At 50.2% G+C, this 25,730-nt stretch overlaps 1 protein-coding gene across 5 annotated transcripts; it reads right to left on the bottom strand.

The window, feature by feature from the left end:
• Positions 1-1,630: 1,630 nt before the first annotated feature.
• On the bottom strand, positions 1,631-25,188 carry kirrel1a (kirre like nephrin family adhesion molecule 1a). 5 transcript variants are annotated; one of them, XM_061668854.1, is made up of 16 exons: positions 25,106-25,188; positions 24,763-25,030; positions 13,520-13,669; positions 10,084-10,233; positions 9,799-9,956; positions 9,559-9,709; positions 9,370-9,475; positions 8,374-8,522; positions 8,155-8,282; positions 7,934-8,060; positions 7,732-7,832; positions 6,596-6,812; positions 5,835-5,942; positions 5,482-5,591; positions 5,173-5,250; positions 1,631-3,791 (listed from the first exon to the last, which is right to left on the bottom strand). In XM_061668854.1, exons 2-16 carry the CDS (start codon positions 24,809-24,811, stop codon positions 3,147-3,149), a joined length of 2,427 nt encoding a protein of 808 aa, XP_061524838.1. In that variant the 5' UTR covers positions 24,812-25,030; positions 25,106-25,188; the 3' UTR covers positions 1,631-3,146. The 5 variants fall into 5 exon arrangements, with proteins under 5 accessions (XP_061524838.1, XP_061524836.1, XP_061524834.1 ...); XM_061668852.1 differs by having other exon boundaries at positions 5,173-5,286; XM_061668850.1 differs by having other exon boundaries at positions 5,173-5,286; positions 5,464-5,591.
• Positions 25,189-25,730: the final 542 nt, after the last annotated feature.

Below are 25,730 nucleotides of genomic sequence, written 5' to 3' on the forward strand. Positions count from 1 at the left end.
ATACGCTAACGGCCTAAGTGGTCATCAAAATGGAGGCAAAGGTTTTTTTTCTTTTCCTTCCTTAAAAGTACGTTTAACATTCTTGCAAGAAACCGCAACACGATGCAGAGCTAGAACATTGCGCTTAAATATAGGCAAAAACTGTACTTAATGATTTAATTCATTTGCACCATAAAGTTGAATAAAAATATTTACATAAACGTTTTAAAACAAATAGTTCTTAAAGAGTAAATGTAATGTACTGTAGATAAAAAGTAAAAAAAAATGTACTGTAACAGATTTTTAATAGATGCTGTCAATTGTTTTCATTATAAATCATTCAATTAAAAATGCTTTACACACAAGTGAATCAAAAATACTCAAATATTTGTTTTTGTTTTTAAACACACTTGTTAAAGATTAAATGCAAATGTATTGTACTGTACTTAAAAGTGAAATACGCCTAAACTGTACTTAAAAATGTACCGTACTTAATTGTTTTAAAAATGTACTGTATGTGGGGAAAAAAAGAAAAAGATTACTGTACTGTATTTAAAAAAAAAGAAGAACAGGCGTTATGAAGACCTTCTAATATGTTGGATTGTATTTCAGGTTTTGAATGTATTTCTTTTCTTTTGTCTTGAATTCAGTGCTTCTGTCGGTACTCGGAACACAGAGAGCATCACTGCAATATAGAGAGAGGTGGGTCGTCAGCAGCTACGTTTACTCCGTCACATTTACTCAAGTAACATTTTCCAGAAACGGTACTTGTCAGAGTACTTTAAATGCGCTGTACTTTTTACTTTGACTTGATTATTTCTGTGAAGAAGGATCGATACTTTTCCTCCGTTACAATGATCGACATGGCGTTCGCTGCTTTCCTTTTTTCCATTCTTGACGTGTGCTCGTCTATTTTTAGACTCCATCTTCGACTTCCGCATAGGGCGACCGTTGCGCCAATCAAACGTGAACACTAATGTCATTTGACTCCAATTCGCCAATCAGATGACACGAGGCCACATGACACGTGACCGGGTAAGTAGCCTTCGCGAGCCAATCAAAATGACTCATTTTGGGGCGGCTAAACAGCCGCGCGAGTGTGTTTCCGGAGCCAAACGCAACAGCTTTGTCACGCAGCTCTTCGATTGTGACTGCCCAAATTTGGATATTTCGGCCACCTTCTAACTTGAGGAAACCGCTTGCGGTAAGTTGCAAATACTTTCGCTGTTGTTTTGCCAGCGGATGTGGCAAAATTAGCACGCGCACATAATCCCCGCGTGTGTGTTCGGCACGAAGTAAAGCAAACAATGTTTCTGTCGGGCCCAATGCACGTGTTGTCGTTTTTGGGGCAGTTAAACATTGAAATGGTGGCAGGTGTGTGACGACTCCCACATATATATATATATATATTTATTATCTGATGTCCATGCTTTGGTTAAAAAAAAAAAGTAATTTCATTGAGTACTTTCTTACTCTTAAGTAAATATTTGGATGACTGCTTTTTACTTTTACTTGAGAAATATTATTCGAAAGTCACAGTACTCTTACTTGAGTACAATATTTGGCTACTCTACCCACCTCTGAATATAGAATATAGTCAAATTGAAATATAATATGATGGGTTAATAATCAAAATAAGGAAAGACGGAATTATTTCATTTTTATTAAAAAACAGTGCTTTTATTTATGTAATACTGTGGAAAAATAATTACATACATTTTTTTAAAAATCTTGAAGGTAAAGAAATAAAAATGAGTTTGATAACATTTGAAAACGCTTTTTTTTCCTGCTACGGAACAGTACAATAACATATACATTGGGTTTTTCTAAATTCAAAGACACAATAATACAGGATACAGTCCTACCAGAGGTATAAAAGTACTAGATTGTGAGCGAAATGATACAGACGTATATTGAAACACACACATTGTATACAGCCGGACATGCATACAACAGTCCCACGCACGCACGCACGCACGCACGAGTCAGATTTGGAGTATGCATGTATCCGTTCACACATCTGTACAAACACGCTGTACAAATTGATGCGCGCGCCGTTGCCCGCACACGCCGTCCCGACGTCTCTCTCGCACGCACGCACGCACGCACACACACACACACACAGACAGACAGACAGACGCGCTCATTACTACATGTCAATATTGTAGACGGCCTTCCCTCCGTACACATTCTCTTTTGGCAGGCAGACGACGAGAAACGATCCTGTTCTCCCGATAAGGCCGCTCCCTTCTAAACCCCGCCTCCGTGTTTTTCTCACCGTCCGCACCGTTCTTCCAAGTTTCGAGCTCGTGGAGGCTCGAGCTGAGAAAACACAGTCTGACCCGAGGTCCCTCACCTGGTTTGTAAAGCCACGGTCGCCAACAGAAGGAGCTTCTACTGCATATATTCTACATGGTCTACAAGATCAACACTTGGCACTAGGTTTCTTTTATACACTTATATACCCTTTTTGACGGCACAACCCCTCAAACGTTTGGTCCGTACACACACATCGTTCCATGTTTTACATTGACAAAAAATAATTCATCTGTAATCTTAAAAAATAGAATACAAAGCTCTAGTCAGGTGTGCAAATGAAAAGAGGACAGATAGAGATGGGAGACGTCCAAGCGTGAATAGTGTTGATGCGGTGCAAAAGGATGATTGCCTTCCTAGAACAACCACTTTCCCTTGGCTAAGAAGCATGATGGGAAAAGTTGAAAGAAAAATGAGCATAAATGACTCAGTCACATGTACCGTAGTGGACGTTGATCTATTCGGCCTTCCGCCGAGTTAGTAGAGCTCGCCGTAGCAAGGTTCGCAAGCCTGCCCTGTTTCTTCGATGAGCTCCGGCCTCGGGGCACCGCGACGGGCCGGTCCCGGTCATTTTCAGTCATTGCCGTCCGGCGCCCTTGACAAAAGTCGATGCAAAGTCTGCGTCTGCGTCGTGGTCCTCGTCGTGATTGTGACTCGCGCCGTCCGCTCTCTCAGCGCTCCCGTTTCCAAACACGTCGGCCGCGCTTTTGTCTCCACCTTCCTCCTCCCGTCTCACGGGCGCGCTCCTCTATAACCGTACATGTGCCGTGTTTGCGCGTGGAAATATGTGTGTGTGTTGGTTTTAGCCGCAATGCTCTGTCGAAGACACCGGTCGGGCCGTTAGGTCGCTTTCACACGTGAGTCTGCATCCTCTGCGTGTGTCGGCTGTGAGAATAGTCGGAGTGTTGCGACGTGTAGGAGAAGCGAGCGGAGCTGCCGTACTTGCCGAGTCCCGTGTCCGAGCCCGTCGGCGCGGCGGCCGCGCCGACGCCCGGACCGGCCCCGCCCGATCCCACCCCGTACATCTCGTACGAGGGGCCGGCCTCCAGCGGGGCCAGGCTCGATGGGGCGAACCCCATCCGGTACGTCTGGTAATGCGACGGGTAGCCGTAGTTGTCGTACGCCAGCTGGGAGGTGGAGTCCAGCAGGCCGCAGTCCCCCGGGAAGTCGCCCGCCGTGGGAGCGGGGTTGCCGGGGGGTTGCTGGTTCTGGCCCCCGCGGGTGAAAGTGTTGAACTGCGCGTAGCTGATGTGGGACAGTCTGGAAGGGGGCCGCGGGTCGTAGCAGGCCTGCGGGCGGCCCGGGGAGGTGAGGGGGCCCGGCGGGCCGGGGGCCGCGGCGCCCGACCCACCCGCGCTGCTGCCGCTAATGGATGCGGCGCCCCCCGGAGTACCGGTGGGGGAGCGGTAGTCGGAGTAGTGCATGGTGGAGCGCGAGGCGGGACGACCTTCGTCCAGCGTGGAAGCTCGTACGTTGTAGTAGCCGTTGGTGGGATCCTGGGAAAACATCGGCGTCAAAATGCTTCTCAAATGGAGCGCGGCGACGTCAGTCGTAGAAAGGGTTCCGATCAGTACTAATTACGATGTGGTTGCAATCCCAATCAGAATCGCCTTCATGCATGCACACCAAATGTATTCTCTGCATTTTCACGACAGTACGGTTTGAAGAAGAAAACTAGAGCACCTGCTTGCGTTTGTTCCGCCCAATCCCTCCCACCTCTCCCCACTCGGCTCTGAAAAGAGCAATAAACTGACTTCCAGGTTGATATAACGCATTCCAATTCGAAGTACCTGGCCTGAACCAGGATGTGTGCAACACTTCTTAACTTCTGCCATTCAATGCCAACACACTATTAACATGACCGTTCTTCATTGTCGCTGTATTTAATCGTTTTTGTCGTTAGGTAGGCTTAGCTGATGTTTTAGCGAGGGAGGAAGCGTTTCAGGGGATCAGCGACGGCACCGCTGTCCTCGGTCTGAATTGGAACGAGACAAACGCGGGTTGATATTAAAGCCGAGGTGCCGCTGACCAGCTGACTGACTCCATGCTAATTAACATTGAGGATTTGATTTCTTCGCATTCAAAAGTCAACTTCTGTTGTCGTGTTTCACATGTTGTGCATTGCATTTCATATAAAAGGCTCAAAAATAAGTCCAAGGTCCATTTTTGCTAGTTTTAGTACTCACTATAGCGGGCTAGTTTACTCCAGGAAAAAAAAAAAAAACCAACAACCATGTATGCAGAGGTGCTGCTCTATCAAAGTGACTTGGAGCGCAACACTGAAATAACTTTGATGGTTTCGACTTTCCCCAAAAGTTTTATGTTTCTTGTGTTAAACTGTACAAAACTGTGCAATTGATCTTGCTTGGATCAGGAGCCCGGCACCCCTAAACCTCTGATCCTAGAATGGCGCCTGGCTCACGGCCTCGCTACGCTTTCAGTTCACGAATCCGAGCCCAATCTCCCCGACAAAGCGGGCGCAGGAAGACGGACTATTCCTGACGCAAATCTTCCATCCCATCATCTCTCGCGTAACCGGACGCGTCACTCGGCCATCGTTTCGCAAGCCTTGGCGCTTCAGGCCGCAGAGGGAGGGGAGAAAAAAAAAACGTCGGGGTGATCTGACCACCTCCCGGCGTGGCTTCATGTCTTTAAAATGATCCGACTCGTTCTCCAACTGGAGGCTTTGCCTTGTGCGGGGCAACATTTTGACAGCTACATGCATGAAAATTCATCATATTCATCACCTCAGTCTAACCCCGCAGGGTCAAAAGTGCAGAAAATATGCATGCCGGCTTGACTTGTTTTTCTATTTGCTCTTGTTTTTCATGACAAGTTGCACCGTGCGCGGGCGTAAAACGAGTGGAGAGGGCTCACCTTCAGGTCGTACTCCTGGCGGGTGTCCGCGGTGTCGCTGCGGAGGTCCGACTTGAGCTCGATGTCGTCCTTAAAGGGCTGATTGGAGGGAGAGAAAGACACAGAGGGGAGAAACTAAACGGTCAAAGAGGAGAACCAAACCAAAAAGGAGACGGAGAGGGAAGGATGCAACAAAATGTCACACGAAAAATTAAAGGCGTTAAAATAGGAGAACTCGCGGGAAAGCGAGGTTACTCACGCACGCACGCACGCACGCACGCACACGTACACACACACACACACACAGCTGACCGAGTACATGGCCTTCACCATGCGTGAGGCCGTGGACACGCTGGCCGAGTCCTCCTCCAAGCTGTGGCTCTCCTTGTTTATGGTTTCCACCTTAATGTCCGGCTTTCCCAGCGTGACCCCTCGCCGACCTGGAAGCAAAACGGGCCCAAGTCTCACACACGCATACACCCACGTCTTGCGCTGCGTGTTTTGACAAGTCGAAAGAGTTTTCTTGTACTGTATATCGAAAACTATTATCGCTGTGTTGCAGAGGTGTACTCTTACAGTTTCTGCTTGAATTTGTTTGACCTACGCCAAGGAAATAACGTCTCCGTTACAGATTGTTTCACGATGATGAAACTGTCACGGTGCTGCTTGGTGGCGTGACTCACTGCCTTTGCGTTGCCAGTAGAAGATGAGTACGAGGATCAGGAGGAAGATGAACAAGAGGATGGTGGAGCCCACCGTCCCCCCGGCAATTATCCCCACTGGGACCTCCTCTGAAATAACATCAAGTTCAGTTTCATCAGAAAACAGCATTTTTTTTTGACTTGAAAGTGGTGCCTCGAGATACTGGGGAGCGCTAATTTGCAGCACTTTGGGAAATACTGAACAATTCACCCCCCCCCCAAAAAAAATGCCACTCCCTAAAACATAAAACAAACACCGCTGCCCAGGGCCCAAAAACCTTTGATGGCCCTCGAAAAGCGATCGTCGACGGCAGCTACGACTTTGGCGCCTCTTGGCGACGCTTGCTCAGGAAAATGTATAGGGGCACGGGGGTGGACGCACCCCAAACCCTGATTGGCTGCGTCGCCCCAGGTGGATGCCTGGGGCCATCGCACCCCCCCCCACCTTTTGTACGCCACTGAAAACAAAGACAATTACAAGTTGTGTATTGAAAACGGCCACATTGTTTTGCCTTAGGAAAGTCAGATTAGCTTATTGCTAACTAAAATTCCATTGATATGCTAAGAGTTAGCATCAATAGTTGCGGTTTGAGAAGCAACAGATACCAAAGCACAATCGGTGTCTCAACACATGTCGACTTATAACAATACTCGCAAACGTGTAGTCTTTATCGGCAACGAAAAAGGACTATTATCTGAAGGCACCACTGTATTGGGGTCAGTTCTCTCTGTGAACAACGCACCCGTCTCCTCCAGCGTGATGATCATGGTGCCGGGCCCGAAGGAGTTGGAGGCCGTGCAGTTGTACGAGGTCAGGAAGTCGGACTCCATCACGTTGTTGACGGTGAGGGTGGAGAGGACGCCGCCGCCCTCGGCCGACGTTCTGCTTTGCTCCACCGTGTAGCGCTCCAGAAGCGTGCCCTTCTCCTCCTCCCACACATTCTCCTTCCACGCCCACACCTGCGCACGTTGTTATTCCACCACATACTGCTTGGTGATGCAGGGGGAAATGTAGAGTCGCAGCAAAATATCGCACCGTACAGTATATCGCCGATTTCATGACGCTCGAGTGACAGTAACCTCTTGATCTAATGACATGCATGCACGTGGCACGCAGAGGGCAAGCTTGGGGTGAGGGGAATCTTGCATGTCCACCATCTTTAAAGCCACTAAAAGCAGCTGTATTATTCAACATATACTGTACTCAAGCCAGTTAATTATGCATAAGCCCACATGTTCCCATAAGGTGCCCACTTGTTCCGCAGGAGGAGAATCTCCCAGCTGTGGCGTTTACTGGGACAAGTGTTCCTCCCTCCGTCCTTTTTATATTTTATAAATCTTTTCATGTCCCAAACTGCGGCGCCCGCATTAGGGGAGCGCGCCGCCAGTCAGGACGCATCTGTCAAGGAAACACGAACGCCCGTGTGATGCAGCTGAGCGGAGAAAGCATCCGGGACGCTTTCCTGACACAGGAGCTAAAAGTGGTTTGTTGATACCCCCCCCCCCGCCCTCCCCAACAGAAGAAGGGACAGTGCTTAAAAGCAGAGGCGGTAATGGTACTGTGTGAGATGGCACTTTGTAGGGCACAGACAGCCCCCGAGGCCAAACAATCTGAATTTGGATCAGCACCAAATTGTTCACCTTCACCTCCTCCTGTATGGAGATTTTGCGCATGCATCGGTTGGGAAGCGCCTTTTGGTTTCCTCGTCAGAATCACTCAGTTACCATGAACACCAAGCAGAATAGTGAAACATTTGCACACGTTCCGTTCGGCCTGCGACGAGACGTCTTTTAACATGCGGTCTCAAAGGCACCGCATATTGACTCGCTTGTCGAATCCAATTTGGAAGGGTCGTCTTGAAGCGGCCGCGCTACTTACAATCTTATCTGGAGGAGGTGTGCTCGCAATGTAGCATTTGACCTCGCCCCGTTCCCCTCGCACTGCATACTGGATGGGGTCGCTGGAGATGATGGGTGGGCCTGTAGAAAAAAGGCTCGAGTTTGAATTTCATTTCCTGGGTTGGGGTTCCAAAGTGGTACAAGGCGGCTTTGAACTTTGAACCGGTTTGGCATTTCCTGACCGTTGACGGCGAGCGTGACCTCGGTCTCCCCGACGCCGATCCGCGGCACGATGGCCTTGCATACGTACTGGCCCGCGTCGGCCTGGCTCACGGACTTCAAGTACAGTCGGTTGCTGTTACTCAGAACCTGTGCCGGTGGACGCCGTCCGTATTTACGTCGCGTAATTTACCGTGCGGCGATAACTATTCAGTTGAAGAGTTCGGCATTTTTTTCTTCTTACCATGTTGGAACCTTTCTTGAACCACGTGAGCGTGAGCGGCGGGTTCCCGGCCCATTTGCAGTTGAGGTTGACGTCCGAGTCGACGTCCACCGTTTTGGGCTGAGGCTCCACCAACAGAACGGGACCAACTGGAGAGGGCGAAGCGAGACAGCGAGGAGGAGGTCGTTCACGGGAGGAATAAGGGAAGCCGGTTTGAGCGGACCTCGTCGGGACACTCACAGTGAACGTCCACCAGGATGCTGACGTTGGTCTTTCCCACGGCGTTGAAGACGAGGCAAGAAACCGGCTCGGTGAAGAAGGAGTGGTCCGCTTTGGTGGTGAACACACTCTCCCTGGCGCCCTGCAGCACCACGCCGCCCTTGGCCCACCTAAGGGAGAGAAGGGCGGAGCGGTTTGTTGACAATCCAAACGTAGGCAAGATTTAGCGGTGGTGACGCAAGTACCGATACTTTGTTGCTGTACAGATTTGTCTAAAAATTCTCCATCCAATCTGAAAAAAACCAAATCGTTTGTCATCAGTCGGTAATTTAACGTGTTTGTTCGAATAATTTTGAATAGCCGATTTTGTGCATACTGTATTGCGTAATTTGTGATCTAGGGAGTACTTTAAACCGCATTAGCTGTACATGACCGTTTTGCTTTTTTTGTCATTGAGAATGTATTTCTGCAGATTTGCGCCCAGTAATCATTGTCCGGAGACACCCAGAGGTCTTTTCCCATTTTGCGATTGGTATAAATGGATTGAATTAGTACATGAGATGAAGTTGGATACTTTTGAAAAGAGTTTTATATTTTGTGGGAGTAGCGCCACTATTGAATAATAGTGAATAAACAGGGGTAGTTCTAAAGTGTTCACGTGCGTTGGGAATCTTTTCAGGATTGCTGTTCTTCCTTTCTAGTTTTGGAGCAAGTTAGCGCCTCTCATTTGAAATTCTTGGACTGAGCTTTCGCATGACACGAACGCATTATTTTTGAATAAGTGACGTAGGCGGTCGAATGCGCTTTGTTCCCATGTGCTGCAGTCAAAAAGGGTATTTTGTTCATCTCAAAATCGGAATTGTGCCAGACCGGGGAGGAATGATATGGTGCTGACTGAGATCGTGTGGCTTCTAGACTTTTTCGAAGTTAAAGTCTGTACTTAAATACCGAGTGCGAGGACCTCTGCTGTTTCCTAGCTCTTGGTTAGGTCGGCTTAAATGCGCAAAAGTCGCACACCTGTAGCCCATAATCGGGGGATTGGCCTGGGCTTGACAAGTGAAGGTGACCCTGTCGCCCTCCAGGACGGAGCGAGGCTCGATGGACAAGGTCACTGTCGGTGGATCTGCGAGACACAAAGGGCAAAATGGGATGTTTGGCTCCAAATCAGCGACACCAAACAGTTTCGTTTGGGTTTGCTGAGCTTACGGTGCACATTGAGGGTAACAGTTGTGCTCTTGCCCGCAGGGGCCGCCAGGTTGGAGGCCACACAGCTGTAGTTCCTCCCTGTGTCTGCGTCGATGGGGTGGATGGGCAGGAAGCTGCGCGTGGTCACCCTCTTACGGTCTGGGAGAACCTCCTGGAGAAATTACTGAGCGTGTCAAAGACCACCGTACGCGTGCGTGCGTGTGTGCGTGCGTGTGTGTGTGTTTTTCAATTGGGACTCACGGTGCCACTGACGGCCCCATCGACAGGCAGGCCATCTTTAAGCCACTCGATCACGGAGGGCGGTTTAGCACCCCGAGACACACAGCTGAGGTTGTAGGACTCCCCCGCATTGAGCAGAACCTCCGGACCGCCGTCGATCACCGGGTCGTCTGGGGGGACTGCGAGGGGAGGTCAGAAAAAGCAAGTTCTGAAGAACGGATTTACACATGAGCCAGATCCAAATGTGGATCAAATCTGGCACAGAAAGCAACGAACGGATAATCAAATATCATGGTCAACAAGTACTGAGGACGGTGAGCTTGGCCCTCCTGGACCTCAGGGCGGCATCGGGGGCTTGGCACTCGTACAAGGAGTCATCAGACAGGTCGGCCGACAAGATCTCGAGGTTGTACTGGCCCAGCTCCTGGACCCGCAGCACTCGGTACCGAGGCCAGGCTGGGAAAACACACAGTTGAAACGGTTTTGCTCAACTCGTTTGTTCTGGAATTCACATAAAATCTTTCTTCGTATAAAATGCAAATCCTTTAACAGCCGTAGGAAAGTTCCAGACCGTTGTCCTTTCATCACGAGGGGAAAGGAATGCTTGTCCACACGATGAACGACGAAATATCTCAAATCTTCTCGTCCTTTGTATGCTGAGAGATTTTTTTCCGACCGGGCACCTTTTGTGAAAGAGCATTTCACATGCGTCGAGCGTTTCTGTCCTTAAAATGTGAACTTATTATAAGTTACAATTTAAGAGTACGTTTCTATGGGTGTTGGTCCGGTACTGCTAATAAATGTGAGGTGATGCGAGTCGAGCTATGTTTACCTCAAGCTACCTCTCGCCAAGACACATTTTCCCGTTCTATTGGCAGATTTTAATTTAGCTTCAACCAAATTGGATTGATTTTAAAAAAATCGCCAAGTAGGTAAAATGAGGCCTCAAAAGAGATTTTTGACATGCGTGCACCCGAGGCCGACAACGAGGCGCTCTCATGCCCAAAGCCTCGGTCCTAACACTGGCTGTCAAGTTGGAGGTTTTTTTTCATGACAATAAAAGGTGATTGTTCATTCTTCTTCTTCTTCTTCTTCTCTACATGACATATGCGCACTCACAAGTGACAATGAGGCGCTCTAAAGAGGCCACACCAGCGGGCCGTCTGAAGGGAAGAGACATTTTCGGGGTGTTGGCAACGTTGGCGAGCTAACCGCATGTCACAACTGTGCCAGATAACCACTTCCGCAAGCAATGAATAGCAAAGAAAATTCAGTAAAACTCAAATGTGAACAACAGTTTCACGCTGGAGCTCCACAATTGAGGACGACATAGTTGTCAGTCTTTGCACATTTTTAGCAACTATCCCCACACTTGTATTGTTGTCATGTTCCGTTTGTTTTGTTGACTTGGTTCTGATTGATTGGATTTAGTTTGTTTCATGCTTTTGTCAACTTTTCCTGTGTCACGTTTGGTGCACCTGTTCTCGTCAGCCCGCTGCCTCGCGTCAACCAATCACCTCCCTCCGGCCACTCGTGTCTCGTCCAGGTGTTCGTCGTCGTCTCGTCAATGTGTTTGTATTTCCCTTGCTTTCCGTCCTCGCTGCTGCATTGTCGTTTGTTGGTTGTCGTCAGTTGCCGTAGCCCGAGTTTCCTCATCTTGTTACGTTTCTTAGTGGTCGCTATTTTTGGCTTCCGTGTTTCTCCGTTACTTGGAATGAAGCTTTTTGGACTTTGTTACTTTAGCGTTTGCGCCACAATCCTTGTTTGCCCTTTTTGGTTTTTGAAATAAAAATGCCTTTTTGAGATGAACGCAGTCCTACTTGGCCTCCCGGCTGCCCCGCCCGGACTTGGGTCCGGCACGTTTTGTCTTGCCTCCGACACCTTGAAAACCCCAACTCGACATGTACAATGTACGTATTTGAGAAACAAATCTCTCCATTATCTTTCCGGGATCTTGAAGTTAAATATTCCTCATTGTGTTACATTTTTCTTGTTCTATTAATTCCCTTTTTTCAGCGTGTGACGCACACACGTCACACGATCCGCTCCCTTCCGCCCCTCCGCGTTTGCGCCAGCTGTGCCACTGCTGCACGAGCTCACCGAGAGGTGGCATTCACGCCCTCGGTCGCCAAGTCGTAATGCATTTATTGACTCTTTTTGGAGCAGTCAAATTGACTCCACGGCGCGTTACACACAATTTGCTGCTCAGGCGGCGCGAGAGCGAGAGAGCTGTTAGGCTGCTCTCCTCCTAACCTTGTGTGTCCTTGCTCGTGCTCGTGCTCGCATGTGCATGTGCGCCTTGTTTAGACATGCATTTGCATGTGAAATGTGGAGGGCAAGGAAGCGTATTTAAAGCCCAGAGAAGCCACACACACATCTGTTATACGCACAAAAACTACCGTGCTGTTTGTGTGCTCAACTCTGGCAAAGCACATTTGACTAACACCGTGTTGTGCCTGGACGTGCAGCTTTGCCCATTTAGGAATGGTTTGGACGCTTTCACTCAATAATAACGAGCTCATTTGTTACTAATTACATGACACGTTTGAACATAATTGCTGAAAACATGCAAAGGCAGAACTTTGTGGTCATCAGTTGTGGAGGTTCAGCGTTTTTTTTTTTTTTTTTTGGGCCATGGATAAAATGGTGTCTAGTGACACACTTGGTTCGCCTCGGTGCTTATTCGGCTCGTCACACCTCCACCGGGAAAACGCCTCCTTCCCTTCGGATAGTCCGCTCGCGTGGCCGCTGTAGAGCGCCACGTTGTTGGACGTAAGTGTGTGTACATAACGGAGAAAAGGCAGAAAAGCGCACACTATTATTGTTCTTTTCCTTCGTAAAAAGTGTATTTGATTGTTGTTACTTTTTTATTTACACATAAAGAAGCATGTTCAGCGTGCGTTGCATTGTGAGTGAATTATTCATGCCGAAGTCATAAATCGTCATACAATAAGGACTGACTCCCTCACTAAGGACTTCGAATACATATCTTCAATCATATTTACAATGAAAAGTGAGAGCTTTCGACTCGGAGTCGGGCTGTGAGCTGGTTTCACGCGCTGCGCGGCTGACGTCACACTTTGCGAGTTAAACACTTGCGGAATCGTCAACCTTTCTCGCTCTTCGCGTCAAAATTACGATGGCGGGAGCAATAGTGTGTGTGTGTGTGTGTGTGTCACTCAGTTTCACGTTTACGTTCACGCACGCACACACACGCAGTTGCCTTGATGGACTACAATCGGCATCCATCAGTTAAGACTCTTCCGCGAAGTGTTACGGTTAAGTTCATGCTTTTTTTGTACTGTGGAGGAGTGATATTCCTGCCGCTCGGCTGCTGCTGAAAGTAACTTCAAAGTTACTTTCTTCAAACTTAGTTACTTTTGGAATCAAGTAATCAGTAAAGTAACGAAGTCACTTTTTCAAGGTAAGTGTGGCAACACTGGGTGTGTCCAATTTACAAGACATTCGCTTTCAGTTTGTAGGGACTTTATGTTTCATGTACTGGAAATTGGATGGCAAAAAGGGAGCAGTGTGATCTTACAAGGGTGACTTTCCAAAGTCGATAAAAATGGGTTTGGGCCAGATGCGAGCCTTCCCGGTGGACATTATTTTATTTTTTTAATGTCTTTTTCAATCCAGTTGATTGACCGCCATAAAGCTCCCGAGAGCTCCAAACGATTTTCCCAGATTCACGAGCGCCGGCCTCGTAAGAGACTTCTCATTTGCACACTTGACGTCTCACCCCGCAGGTCCTCGCCGATGCCCAGCGCCAGGCCATCTTTGGTCCACTGAACGATGCCCGAGTAGTTGAAGACGACGCAGGAGAGGATCACCCTCTGTCCCCGCGCCACCGACTGGTCCGCCGGCTCCTGGGAGAATCTGGCGGTCCAGACTTGAAGAGATGAGGAAAAAAACAAAAGTGAGTGGTCGATGGGGGCGGACGAGCTGTCAAATCTCCCTCAAGGAAACGCCGATTTCGCCCGTGGTTTTATTCGGGGCTAACTGACTACGCTGCAATGGAATGTCGCGATCGCCGTCTTGGATCGCACGCCGGCTCTCGGCCGTTACCGGAGGAAATCGGTCGGAAGAAGGAAGAAGACGACGCATCTCGTGCCGACTCAGTCGAGAGGATACCAAAAGGCAATTTCGACCGTGCGCCTCCATCCCCCGACCTCGGCCCCTCTTGCTCATTCCTCCCTGTGAGTCATCTCGGAGGCTTCTGAAGCTACAGTGGCCATCATTGTGTGCTCGCTTGGCCCCCCGCTATTATGCCCCGGCAGATCAACCGGTGTGGCGCTGCTTAGCGTGGAAAATGGAGCCAAAAACAGAGAGAAAGAGACGACATTGTGTGGAAGTAGCAAAAAAACAAGTTGGAATTAGCCGTCCCTCCGAAACGGGACTCCCGCGCAGCGTGGAGCTTGTGCGTTATTGTTACCACGTCGGCGACCCTAACAGCAGGCGCGCGATATATCGTTTGAGCGTCGTCGTCGCGATGTCGGCTACATGCGGGCAGCGGTCACATCGCAGGTCATGAAATGTATGGCGGCACCTTCCCTTCGGAGTGCGTCGTACGTTTTGTTTTCCGGAGTGGCTGTGTGCAGTGCGACAGATGGCAAACAATTCTTCCAATGAGAGGCCAAATGGGCTTTCGTCAAGCTGTTTGTCACTCCCGGTTAGAGTTTAGTGTAAAACTACGAATTCCAAAAATGAACATCAGCTCCCTATACAGTAATGCCGAAAGCCATAGACATGCTAACCAAAACGATTGGCGTGTCATGGTAATGATGAACCCAGAATGTTGTATACTTACAGTATCTTCTTGTATGAGGACAAAGGGAACAATTTCACACCTGCATGAAATGTATCTGTGGTTCCATATGTATCACTCTTCAGAATGTGACCAATAACATCGAGGGGAGGGGGCTGGGCTACGGTTATCTTGAAGGGACAAATTGACGCGTGTCGTGCCTACTAATGCACTTCAATATAACGCATGGTGTGTTATACGTGTCTCCAGTATGACTGGGCATGAAAGGAAATGATTTCAACTTGAAGTCTGGCAGGACTCTTAAGCCGCTCAATACGACGGCACACTGAAATGCAGGTGGGCCTCAATTGAACTTTTGTTTCCGCTGACGCTGTCGCAAACGGTCGAAACAATAAATCAGGCAGGGAAAAAGTTTTAGGTTTCCATGTATTTGATTCATATTGCAATATATATCACTGGCGTGGAAAAAAAAGGGCCGTGTCTTGTTTTTGGTTTTTTGCAATGTCGTGCAACTCTAACCTTTACAAGGAACATTTGTAAATGTTTATGGTAACCGAATAGGCCCAGATCGTATCGGATGCCGTTCCATGTGACGTGCGGCTCCTCCCCCCGCTGTCGATAAATGAGCAGCCCCGCAGTACACTAGCCCCTCCCTCTCCTCCGTCCGTATACATTCGTAATGCCATGTATGTGCTTTTGAGCCATTATGTCTTCTATTTCTGTGCTCCTGCTTGCCGGTCGGAAGGGGGTTCGAGGCAGACTGTCACAACTCGTTTATCACATTAAATATCAAGCCTCCGGCACTTTCTCTCGCCCTCCTTCAGCCGTCTCTCTTCTTTCCTTTCTCGTCGCCTCCCACTGTTGCCGTTTCATTTTATTTGAACGCCCAACCAAATTCTCCCACTCCCACTTCCCTTCCACCCCCCCTCGTTCTCTCCGGCTCATTCCCTCACACGTCTCCCTCCGAGGCCTCCGGCGCTTTTCTGAAGGCTCCCGTCCCTCTCGCTTTTGACCATTGTTTTAACCGACCGCCATATGCCTCGCCCACCCCGGCGTGACCCTCAGTCCTTCTTCTGCTCGTCCTCTTTCTTACTGCATATTCGACCGGACCGGGCGTGATTTGCCGAAGTACGGTACGCCCGCTAATGAGAAGGAAGGCGGTCATGCAAAAAAACAAAAAAAGAATCCCGCACCAATCACAACAATAGCTTCTGACAGTGCTGCACATTAATATTCTGAAGATAAAGGAGATGTGCGGGGCTGCACGGAGAACGGAGAAGAGGGAATCAGATGCAGATGGAGCTCTGCGGCATGCATACCTAGAATAATTCAACAGTGAGCCCCCAAAACAATAGAAGCCATTCTTTTTGGCCCACATCGATGAAATGAAATGAGAGAAACAAAACTTGGATATGAAAGGCGGTCATGCAACGACACGTCAGAATCCGACCCCTGTCCGACGCTATTCGCGGCACACGAAGGTGGGACTCTTAAAAAAAGCACCAAAACGGCGGTTTTAGCCAGGCCCCGGCTGTTTTCTTTTTTTCTTCTCTTTTAAACGAAGCCGCAAAGTCGACGGCGGCCCGAGGCCAAGCAAATCCTCCCCGCAGCTACCTCGGCGAGGCCAGTTGGAGGTATTCCCTCAACAGTAAACCGCAAATGTAATCCAAAGTGAATTCACCCCGGCCGGCTGAGGATGAACAATCTGCGGAGAAAACACCCGCGCTGAGGCCGCGTTGGCAAAGATACCGAGTCATTTAAACGTGCGCGCCTCGCCTTCTGATTTCCATATTATCCAGTTTACACTTCTCACCATGTGTTTGTGTTGGTGTGACTTGCGGTGTAAAAAGACAAAAATGAAGGCAAAGAGAGCAGCGCAAACTGTATGCGAGGGAACTTGTATTCTTTCACGATGTGGGTTATGCTGCAGTGACAAATATAGAGTGTGTCCTGATTTCCTTGAGTCACTCATCCCGAGATACCGCCGGAGCTCCCCGTCCACACAAAGAGGTCGCGCACAACTACAACCGTGACCGCGTGTACACAAATTAAACGCGGTAGCTGGCGAGCCGCTTCCTGCGGACGCACGCAAACGCGACCGCGCTGCGGCCCAAACGTATAATCGACACGTCGGAGCGCTTTGCTGCTCCTGACCGCCATGAAACGCTGACGTTTTAGGAGAACTGAAATTGGTGGAGCAGTCGAAGTGATGGAGGCTGCCAAAAAGCATTCCCTCTGTCATCGGGAAAACACGAGCAAAACAGCGGTGCGTGTCAAATCATCTTTCCCCATTGAAATGAATGGGAATGCCATGAATCGGTTCCAGCCACACACATTTTTAAAAAAAAAGTTTCTTAAAGACAAAGACTATCCTATTGTATTTTATAAAAACATACAGTAAAGACATAATGCAATGGAATGTAACAGTTTTTGCCCCATTTGCTCCAATTTAATGGACATTGTGTTGCTCTTTATTATTCTTTGCAGGGGATAAAGAATAAATGTCGAGTATTTTTTATCTTAACTGTAGAGATGGGCGAGTGCCAATACCAGTTAGTCAGTTGAGTTACCTGCCACCATTCAATGCTTGTATCTCAATTTGTTTTGCCCACACGTCAAAGCAACGCAAAAAAAACACAATAGGCCAAACGACGGCTCCTATCTCGCTTTCACGGTGGTCAGCCGTTTGGGTTTATTTTTGAGTTGAACATGTCCTCTTTCCCGGCGGTCTCCAAAGTAAGCATCGGTCCTCTCTAGGCCAGGATTAAGTCCGCGCCGCACCGGCCACAGCTTGTCAAATCAACACAACGCCAGCACGCCGGCACCAGGCGACTCACGATCGTGACACACCACGGGCAGTTTGGCCTGCCAGCGCCTCTCGCACCACACAGCGAGGTAACGCCGCGTCCGTTTGTGCCTGAAAACTAACAAGAGGGTGCGGCATATGCACGCAAAGACATCTGGAGCTATTTTTAGCGAGCGTGCTGCCGATTTGCCCCCGCACCCCGACGCTCTGTTGTAAATGTCAACGCTCGCTCGATTTCAGCGTTTCTCTCCAGGCTTGCATCATCTCTCTCTCTCTCTCTCTCTCCATGAACTCGTTCAGTCTTAAGAGTCAAACGGCCCTAGCGTGGATTCGTACGCATCCCTCACGTCGTCGTCTCTGGCCGAATCCCTGCTACCTACCTCTCTTTAGTGCCCGTCCTGCCTCTCTCCCTCACACCTCCCCAGCCAATCCCCCGCCTTGGCTGCATGAAAGGCTCGGGTCGCCATAGCAACAGATGACGTTGGAAATTAGCTGACCAAATAGGTTTTGCGCACCGGTGTGTTTACGAGCGCATCTGGCGGTCTGACGAAACCTTCCCAACGTGCTCGACTGGGATGAATATCCAAGTAAGGCACACAGTCCGGATCGGAGGGTCGCGGGCGCTTGGATTCATTTCAGGGGTGCTTCGGCTGCCCGGAAACGGGCAAGAAACGCTTACGCCGGTCAGTAAGCTAGTTCGTAGCACCTTGGCTTGAATGTTACCAAATAGAACAACTCACAGTGTTGCTGTCTGACCACCGGAATTGTTTCCCATAGCTACAAAAAGTTACGACGTAACGAGTGACCTACAATTCAACGCAGCAAAAATGAGGACTGGTCGTGATCGTGTGTTGGTATTGAATGGTTGAAGTTCAGAAATGTGTGGGGACTGGGTGGAACAAACCATTTTTGAAGTGATGGGGAAAATATTACTTTACAACCAAGCAGCGGTATCTCTTGGCTGAAGCCCCCGTAAAAACTTCTCAGGACCCCCGAAATGATTCGGTAGTGTGTGCTTATGTTGAACACCGTCAATACAATACCCCTTTTCACGTTTGTAAATCTAATTTTTTTTGTTGGGGGAGGGAGGGGGCACTAAGCCACCCCAAACGTCAAAACGTAGTCATGCCCCTGCAACTGAGCATTGTATGGTTTTACACTTTTCTTGGTGAAAAAAAAAGATCCCGCAAATTTTCATGCCGCTGGGTTTGATTTGAGGTGTGCTAGAAACGCCTCTCGGACACAACGGTCTCAGCCCTCCCTCCAATGACTTCGCCGCCTGGCAAATTGATTCTGTTGTCTGCCCCATTCCGTTTTTGGCCGCGGCGTGCGATGGCGCTGTGGAAAACGGAGAACAAAGAGACGCGGAGGTCCGCAGACGGAGCCGTGGTGGAGGATGACATCATCGTTTCAGGACAAAGTCGCATTCCTCCACGTCAGGCGGCACCGAGTCGATGTCGATCGAAAGCACGACAAGCAGATTGAGCGGCGCGGAACCGTCGCGGATCCCTTCTCGCTCGGCCCACCTGTGCAAATACAGAAATAAGACCAGACAACAACACTAATGCTGCTGGAGTCAGAAATGACTTGATCGCATCCATGAATTGAGTGATTCCCAACCGTTGTGCCGTGAGAGATCATCAGGTGCGCCTTGGAAAATGATCCGTGTACAAATAGGATTTACGACAAGTGACGGATCTTCGTTCATCTACCCGTCTGCTGAATGCCAGCGACGTTTCAGGTCGAAGGATTCAATGCTCCAATTCGACTCACGGTGCTGCTCATTCTGGTCTGGTGTGCCTGTCCGGGCCACCGGGGGCAGTATAATACGTGACGCAAATTAAGAAGAGTCACCACTCTAAGATGGCACTGATAGTTTTTTGTTTTTTTGCAAAGGATAAATAATCAATGCGTGTGAGGATTCTGATATTGTTTGTTGATGTGTTGCTCCACCGTTTGTGTTCAAATATTTGTTGCTTAAAGGGTTACGACACCGTGACTATTGATGCTAACCGTTAGCGTGCCAATGGCATCTTCCAGTATATGTTCGAATGAAGCTATAGCGGAGGCATTCCTAAGGCACATTTGTTTGGTTGTTTTCGATATGCAACGCGTAATTCTCCGTTTTCTTTTGTTTCGGGTTGACGGTGGGAGTCGCACGAAACAGCTTCAAGCCTCTTTTTTGGGTGACTTGTTCACGATCTGCTGAACTGCTGCTTGTTGAGATGTGAGTTGACAACAGAAAGTATGTCAGATGTTGCACAACTTTCGCAGAATAGTTAGTGGAGGGTACCTTTTCTCGCTAAAGCTCGTGTTTTGGGCAAACAAGATATTTAAGGCGACGGGAACGCCGCCACGTGCGTTTCCTCAACAATATGGCCGACCGCCTGGATGGCCATAATAACTCATCACCATGGTGACGCTATACGGGGACCCAATAATGGGGGGTGGGGGTGGTTGAGGGGCACCTACTGTGCGCACTCACGCTCAAAACACAAAGGTGACTTTTGGGCTGTGTGTGTGTGTGCGTGTGCGTGTGCGTGTGTGTAATTTGGAGGGGTGGGGGTGGGGGTGGTGGTGGGGGGCGCTTTTGGACAAAGACAGTGTCTTTTGTTTGCCGCATTGTCCGCCTGCTCGCTCCTTTCCTTTGCCGTCTTACCTCGCAGCCCTCCCCTTCACTAGCAGTCGGCGACCGAGCCCTCGCTGTCTTTTGTCAACGACTCTGTTCCCCTTTTATGCCCTTTTGTCCTCCAACTCCCTTTTCGCTTCCGCTATCTTTCCCGCTCACTCCATCAAAATGGTTGCTGTCGACCCGCAAGGGCGAATGTGCATTTTAATATCATGACGGCATGTGTCGCTCCCGCCCATTCTTTAGTGCCGCGTGTGCGTGGCCGACCTCTGTCGCCGCTGCCGTTGCCATGGCGACAGCCCATGAAGTCCACTGACACAATGATAGAAAGTGTGACCATGGCAACGGCAGGATCACCTGAGGATAATATGATAATTTGGCGAGGATGCATCTGACACATAACGGGCGCACGAATATGCCGGAGCTCAGGAAAAGCCGGCCGCTGATAATCCGCGAGCGCTTCGAAGCCGGCGCGGCCGGCGGTCGACAAAGAAGACGACGACGGCGGCGGTAACCGAGGGCGACCACAAGTCACAACGGTCTCGCGCTGGACACGCTTGAACGAGGGAGACGTACACACACGAAGCGGTGTTGCTCGTAGCGCCGGATTCGGCAGCCACGGTCGACGTTATCATGAATCTTTCCTATTGATTTTGGGCAGCGACCCGTCCCTAAAGTCACTTTAGAGCAGGGATCGCCAACATAATGCCCCCGGGCACCAGGTATGAATAGCGGTGAGCCTCGTTAGCTTTGATCGCTGCTTGTCTTAAAAGATTCATGGCAGCGACACCCCGTCTGAAGTCCTCCGTAAAACGAGATACCAAAAACACTTCGAAACACTTCAAGCGTTAAACGTCGATGCGGAGTAGTAAAGCTGACGCGTGAACTTTTCAACTCATTGGTTCGACCGGCAGTAGCCGGCGGGAATGTTCCAAAAATCAAAAAGTGATGGGACATTGTGATTGTGATGATGTAGAAGTGATCATCACAAAATGTAAACGCATGCAGAGATGTATCAAAGGGGCTGTTTTCTAGTGTGCCTCGCCTCATTGTTGATCATTATAATAATATCTTATTATCGATATAATTGGAGCCAATTTGTCATTTCAGAAGTCGCTGGTAGCCCTTCGCATGAATCACTCGCCAAGAAGTCGCTCTCCGGTTGCCGAGCCCAGCTCCCGAGTCGCTGTACCTCGACGGGCAGCGTAAACATCACCGAGTACAGCGTGACTATTTTACAAGCGACACGTCGTCGATAAACGATCTCTTCCGAGGTCCGCTCCGGCGCAATCTCATTTCATTGGTACGTACTGTCGGTCGTCGCGATGCCATCCGTTAGGGGGGCGGCCAATAAAAACCCGGGGCCTCGACCCGTCCGCCCTTTGGAGCGCAGCGATAGCGTCGGCACGGGCGGCCTCGCCGACGTCGCCGCCGCACGAGCCTCCTTCGAGGTGATGCGAGCGGCCTGAAAGTCAAAGATTGCGCACGCTTCGACTGTCCGCGTCTTGTGACGCCGCAGGAATTCAATTCGTGACACGAACTCGACTTACAGCGGCAAGAAATCTGTTCAGGGAAGTTTTTTTTGTGGGCAGGACAAAGACGAACCGGGTTGAAAATCAGAATGAAAGTTCCAGGAACAGAAAGAGTTTTGGGTAATCCTGTAATGTGACGCTGTGGGGTGACCGACACTTCCTGTTGTGCATTCCTCCGGATTCTTTAGCACATCCAGCACCTTTTGAGATGAACTGGAACCTTTTTTTCACATCTGATCATATCGTGGGTCCCTTCGTGGGGTCAACGCACTTCCGATGGCGTGCGGTGCTTTTAACAAAATGGACACGGCTCGCGAAACACGTAAAGTCGATTCGTCGGGAAGTTGGAGTCAAGGTAAGTGTGACCCCCGGGGCGTAATTAGGTTGGCGAGGGCCGCGTCTGACGGGGAAAAAAATAAAGCATGTGCACGCCGTCGTTTTAATGACCGCCGCCGATGGGAGCGCTCGCTCGTTATTCGTTGCGCAATCGTCGGGCCGAGCGGTGGAAACCGATTTGGCCGGAAGGCTGACCCTAATGTTACCGTCAAGGGAAGATGGACGGCGCGCGACGAATCCCCCGCTCCCCTCCCGCTCTCTACCCTCCGCCCCCCCCCCCCCCCCCCGCCCCCGTCGTCCCTGGCGAGGAGCCGAAAGTGGGAGAGCGCCGAACTGAAGTGACATCATCGGCGTCAACCGCATTCCTGCGGAGGGAGGGGGAGAAGACGAGGACGAGGGAAAGAACTACTTTTGAGGTTACGGGACCGTGACTCGTTTTCCCCGTCCATTGTGGAAGCTCGCACCCAGCGTACTTGTGTGCGCGCTACCATACGCAAGCTCCTCTTTCTCATCATGTGCTCCCAGTTTGAATTCATATGCTTCTTCTCCCGACGAGCCAATCCGCCACCGTCTCCTCGTCCCCCCCCCCCCCCCCCCCCCCCCTGCCTCCCCTCCCCTCTCCGCCGACCAGAGGAATGCAAGCAACACATCTGGAAGGTATTAGAGAAGGGTAGATGGAAAGAGAAGTGGGGGCGCAGGGGAAAGAGAGAAGCTGAAGTGGAAAAGGGGGAATGTTCAAAGTAACTCGGGACCCATCTCGGGCCAGACGATCGCAACGTGTTCTATGCGAACGAGCAGCCTCGCCGAGGGGGCGGTCGAGCTCGAGTAACGCTTACCGACTCGCTTCTTTGCTTTCCCGCCCGCTCTCGACGGAACGCCGGCCCTCCGTCCGACCGCTCTCGAGCACGTTTCAGCCACCTGCCCGCCGCCCGCCGCGGCGCTGCTTTGTCTCCCCGACGGCGAGCCTCTTCCCAAAATGGGGTCCTCTCTGCGGAATGTGGCCGTGTACTCGTGGCGGGAAAACGAGGCCGCTGGGCTCAGTCAGATGTGACTAAGTGCGCCTGTCTTGCTTGGGGGACTCTGCATAAAGAAACCTTTTGAAGGGGATGTGGTTTTTTTTCTTTGCCTGTCCGCCGCGATCACATTATCGGGGCTTTCAAACCCGAGGGCCTTGGAGCTCTTGCTTTATCCTTGACCACACATTTGATCATCGCTTATCTAACTTAAGTGGGGACTTTTCTGCCGAGTCATCGCGAATGGGATTTACCTTGACAGAACACTGACAAAAATTGCGGGGGCACATCACCCGGCTCCTGCGGTTCAGAAGCCGCCGTCCTTGCCGCTTAGAGACGGACGTGGGTAATCGGGCATCGGACCCGTAAATCCGGATGGGCCGCAGGTTGGAATATGCAAATGGGCTTGAGCTTTGCTTACATTCCACAGCCAGACCCTTAACAAGGAAGATAGAAAACGGCTCGCGGAGCGAGAAAGCCGCAAAAGAAGCCCCGCCTGAGTACAGTTCGGTTGTATTTCACTTTGAAGTTCAAAACATTCGCATTTCATCTTTAGGAACGGTTTGCTTTTTAAACATTTCCTTTTTCCACTTTCCTATGCAATACATTTGACTTGAATCCTTAAGTCTTTTATTTGACTTATGTTCAAGTCCAAACTGGATAAACTTACAGTGGCTGACTATAATACGAAGTATACTTTTTCGGAATCAAACTACGCTAAACTTACGCTAGTGCCTTTTTAATGTCGGTACTTGGTGCACAACTGCGCTAAAGTGTCGGGACGTGCGGACGTCGCACAGACGGAGAAGAAATACGTTTTTCATGCTCGTCCGCGTCACGTGAGGACGGCAAAAAGCACGCCAGCGCTTTAGAACCTTTGTCAACATTTCAGTGGAACCTCGATGCAGGTCAAACCTCCTCGTAGTCCTTTCGAGTCCGACACACAAGCGTGCGTTGCCCCGATTGATTATGCGCTAACACGTCCAACGGCTCCTCAGCTCGTACGTCGTTGCAAGACCGGCGATGCTGAATCAATCGCAGCCGTTTCATCACGTCGTAACGAGTCGCTCTGCTCACAACCGCGCTATCGTGAAAAGGCCCCGTGTTCAAACCGAAGGCTGTGAAATATTGTTTACGTCAGCAACGACGTCGTCCCCGCGACGCGGCTATCGCAGGCGAGCAAATGTGTGTGTTTGGAGCGCGATAAAGAGCGACAGGCTTGCAGACAATGTGTGTGCGTGATTGTCACGTAGACTAAAAAGCAAGACGTGAACAAAGAGGCGCGTGTGTCCAAACGGGGATTCGCGGGCACGGGCGGTTGCCGCTCCCGACCCGCCCTCCGCGATTCAGGTGGCAGACACGGTGACATCACCCTTTATCAGAACCCCCCCCACCGCCGCACGCTCTTTACCTAGACAATGGCACGCACACACACACACACACACACTGGTACCGCCTTCAAACAGGTTGCAGTGGGCATTTCCATGCTCCCCATCCTTTGTCTCCTAGCAACTGTGACCATCAAATAGCTGCTACCGGCGCAGGCAAAGGGTGTCGATGCCGATGCCGTCGGCACAGGTGCGCGCATGCAGGTGAGGAGAGGACAGAGCCGAGCTGATCAAGCGCATTCATTGCCGTCACGTTCACGGTCAGTCCGAGCATCGCTCACGCGTCTCCAAAGGTCATTTGTGGAACACAGGAGGGCATGGGCGGGCGTGCGGGCGTGCGTGCGTGCGTGCGTGCGTGCTTCGAAAAAGAACAAGAACAAGAAAGAAAAGCCCAGCGTTTCCCGTTTCCCTTTTCCCACACCCCCACCCCCTCCACCAACCACGTCACACTAAACACCAACAGAGAGCCACATATTTGTCCTCATTTCCTGTTGACGGCAAAGGCATCCTTACCAGTTTGTAAAGTGACGAGCAAAGTGAGGAGCAGCAGCAGCCTCTGCATGGTTCAGCCCACCAGAAAGAACAAGTCCGTTATTGGCCCGAAACTCCGTCAGGACGGCATCAAAAAGGCAAAGCTGGACGGGAGGCACGTTGGCAGGAAGAACAAGACGTCCCCTCGTCGCTTTCCGCCTGCTCTTACACCATTGCCTCGCTTTCCCCCCACTCCACTTCTGCCCTCTCTCTCCTCTCTCCTCTTTCCTCTCCGGCGGCAGTCCGCTTTCTGCTGCGCACGGGGAGACGTCAAGTTGAAGGAAAAACCAGGAGTTTCCGGTCCTAGCCTTCAAACGAAACTCACCTAACAGCAAAGACGAACTGGGTAGAAAATGGCACTGACGGTGCCCGATGCTTCCTAAAACGTGATGTCTTTTGATTGTGCCTCCGATCAAAACTGCTGAGCAAATGGAGTCGGCAGTGGCGCTCTTATTCTCTTAATGCAAGCAGCCACTTCCTGTTTTGCATTCGCTGCAGGTCGCTTAACCTGACGTCATATCCTCATTAGCGGCGCATTCCTCTCTCTCTCTCTCTCTCTCTCTCTCTGTCTCTCTCTGTTTCTTTTGGGTAGAATTTATTGGGCAATTACTTTCACGACGCGTATACAATTGGAAAAGAATGACCACGAAAGTGTATTTGAACATCAACATCCCCCACCACGCGCTCTCTCCTTGTGACGTCAACACCCCACTTTTCTCCCCTCCTGCCAAAGAAGAGAGCAAAAAGAGCAAAGTTTACGTGGACACGAGGGAAATGTGCGGCAGGGTTGGCAGATGAATCCGCGAATGACGAACGAAACAAATCTGCAGTCTTGCACGTCGATTGCGCTCGGTCACACGAAGTCGGTGACGCGCACGTTTTGGGTCAGTCAGCTGACCGGAGAAGGTGATGCAAGGGCGCCCCCTGTCGTCATCCTGCTGCTCATGCGT

Source organism: Phycodurus eques, chromosome 23 (genome assembly GCF_024500275.1).
Source record: "Phycodurus eques isolate BA_2022a chromosome 23, UOR_Pequ_1.1, whole genome shotgun sequence".
Taxonomy (NCBI): domain Eukaryota; kingdom Metazoa; phylum Chordata; class Actinopteri; order Syngnathiformes; family Syngnathidae; genus Phycodurus; species Phycodurus eques.

Excerpts from the sequence above, each read along its gene's own strand:
- kirrel1a (XM_061668850.1), bottom strand. The coding sequence starts at position 24,811 with ATGCAGAGGCTGCTGCTGCTCCTCACTTTGCTCGTCACTTTACAAACT. Across the intron at positions 9,957-10,083 it reads GGCCAAGCTCACCGTCCTCA|TCCCCCCAGACGACCCGGTG; the intron begins GTACTTGTTGAC and ends CTCCCCTCGCAG. Across the intron at positions 5,287-5,463 it reads TGGTGAAGGCCATGTACTCG|TTTCTCCCCTCTGTGTCTTT; the intron begins GTCAGCTGTGTG and ends TTGACCGTTTAG.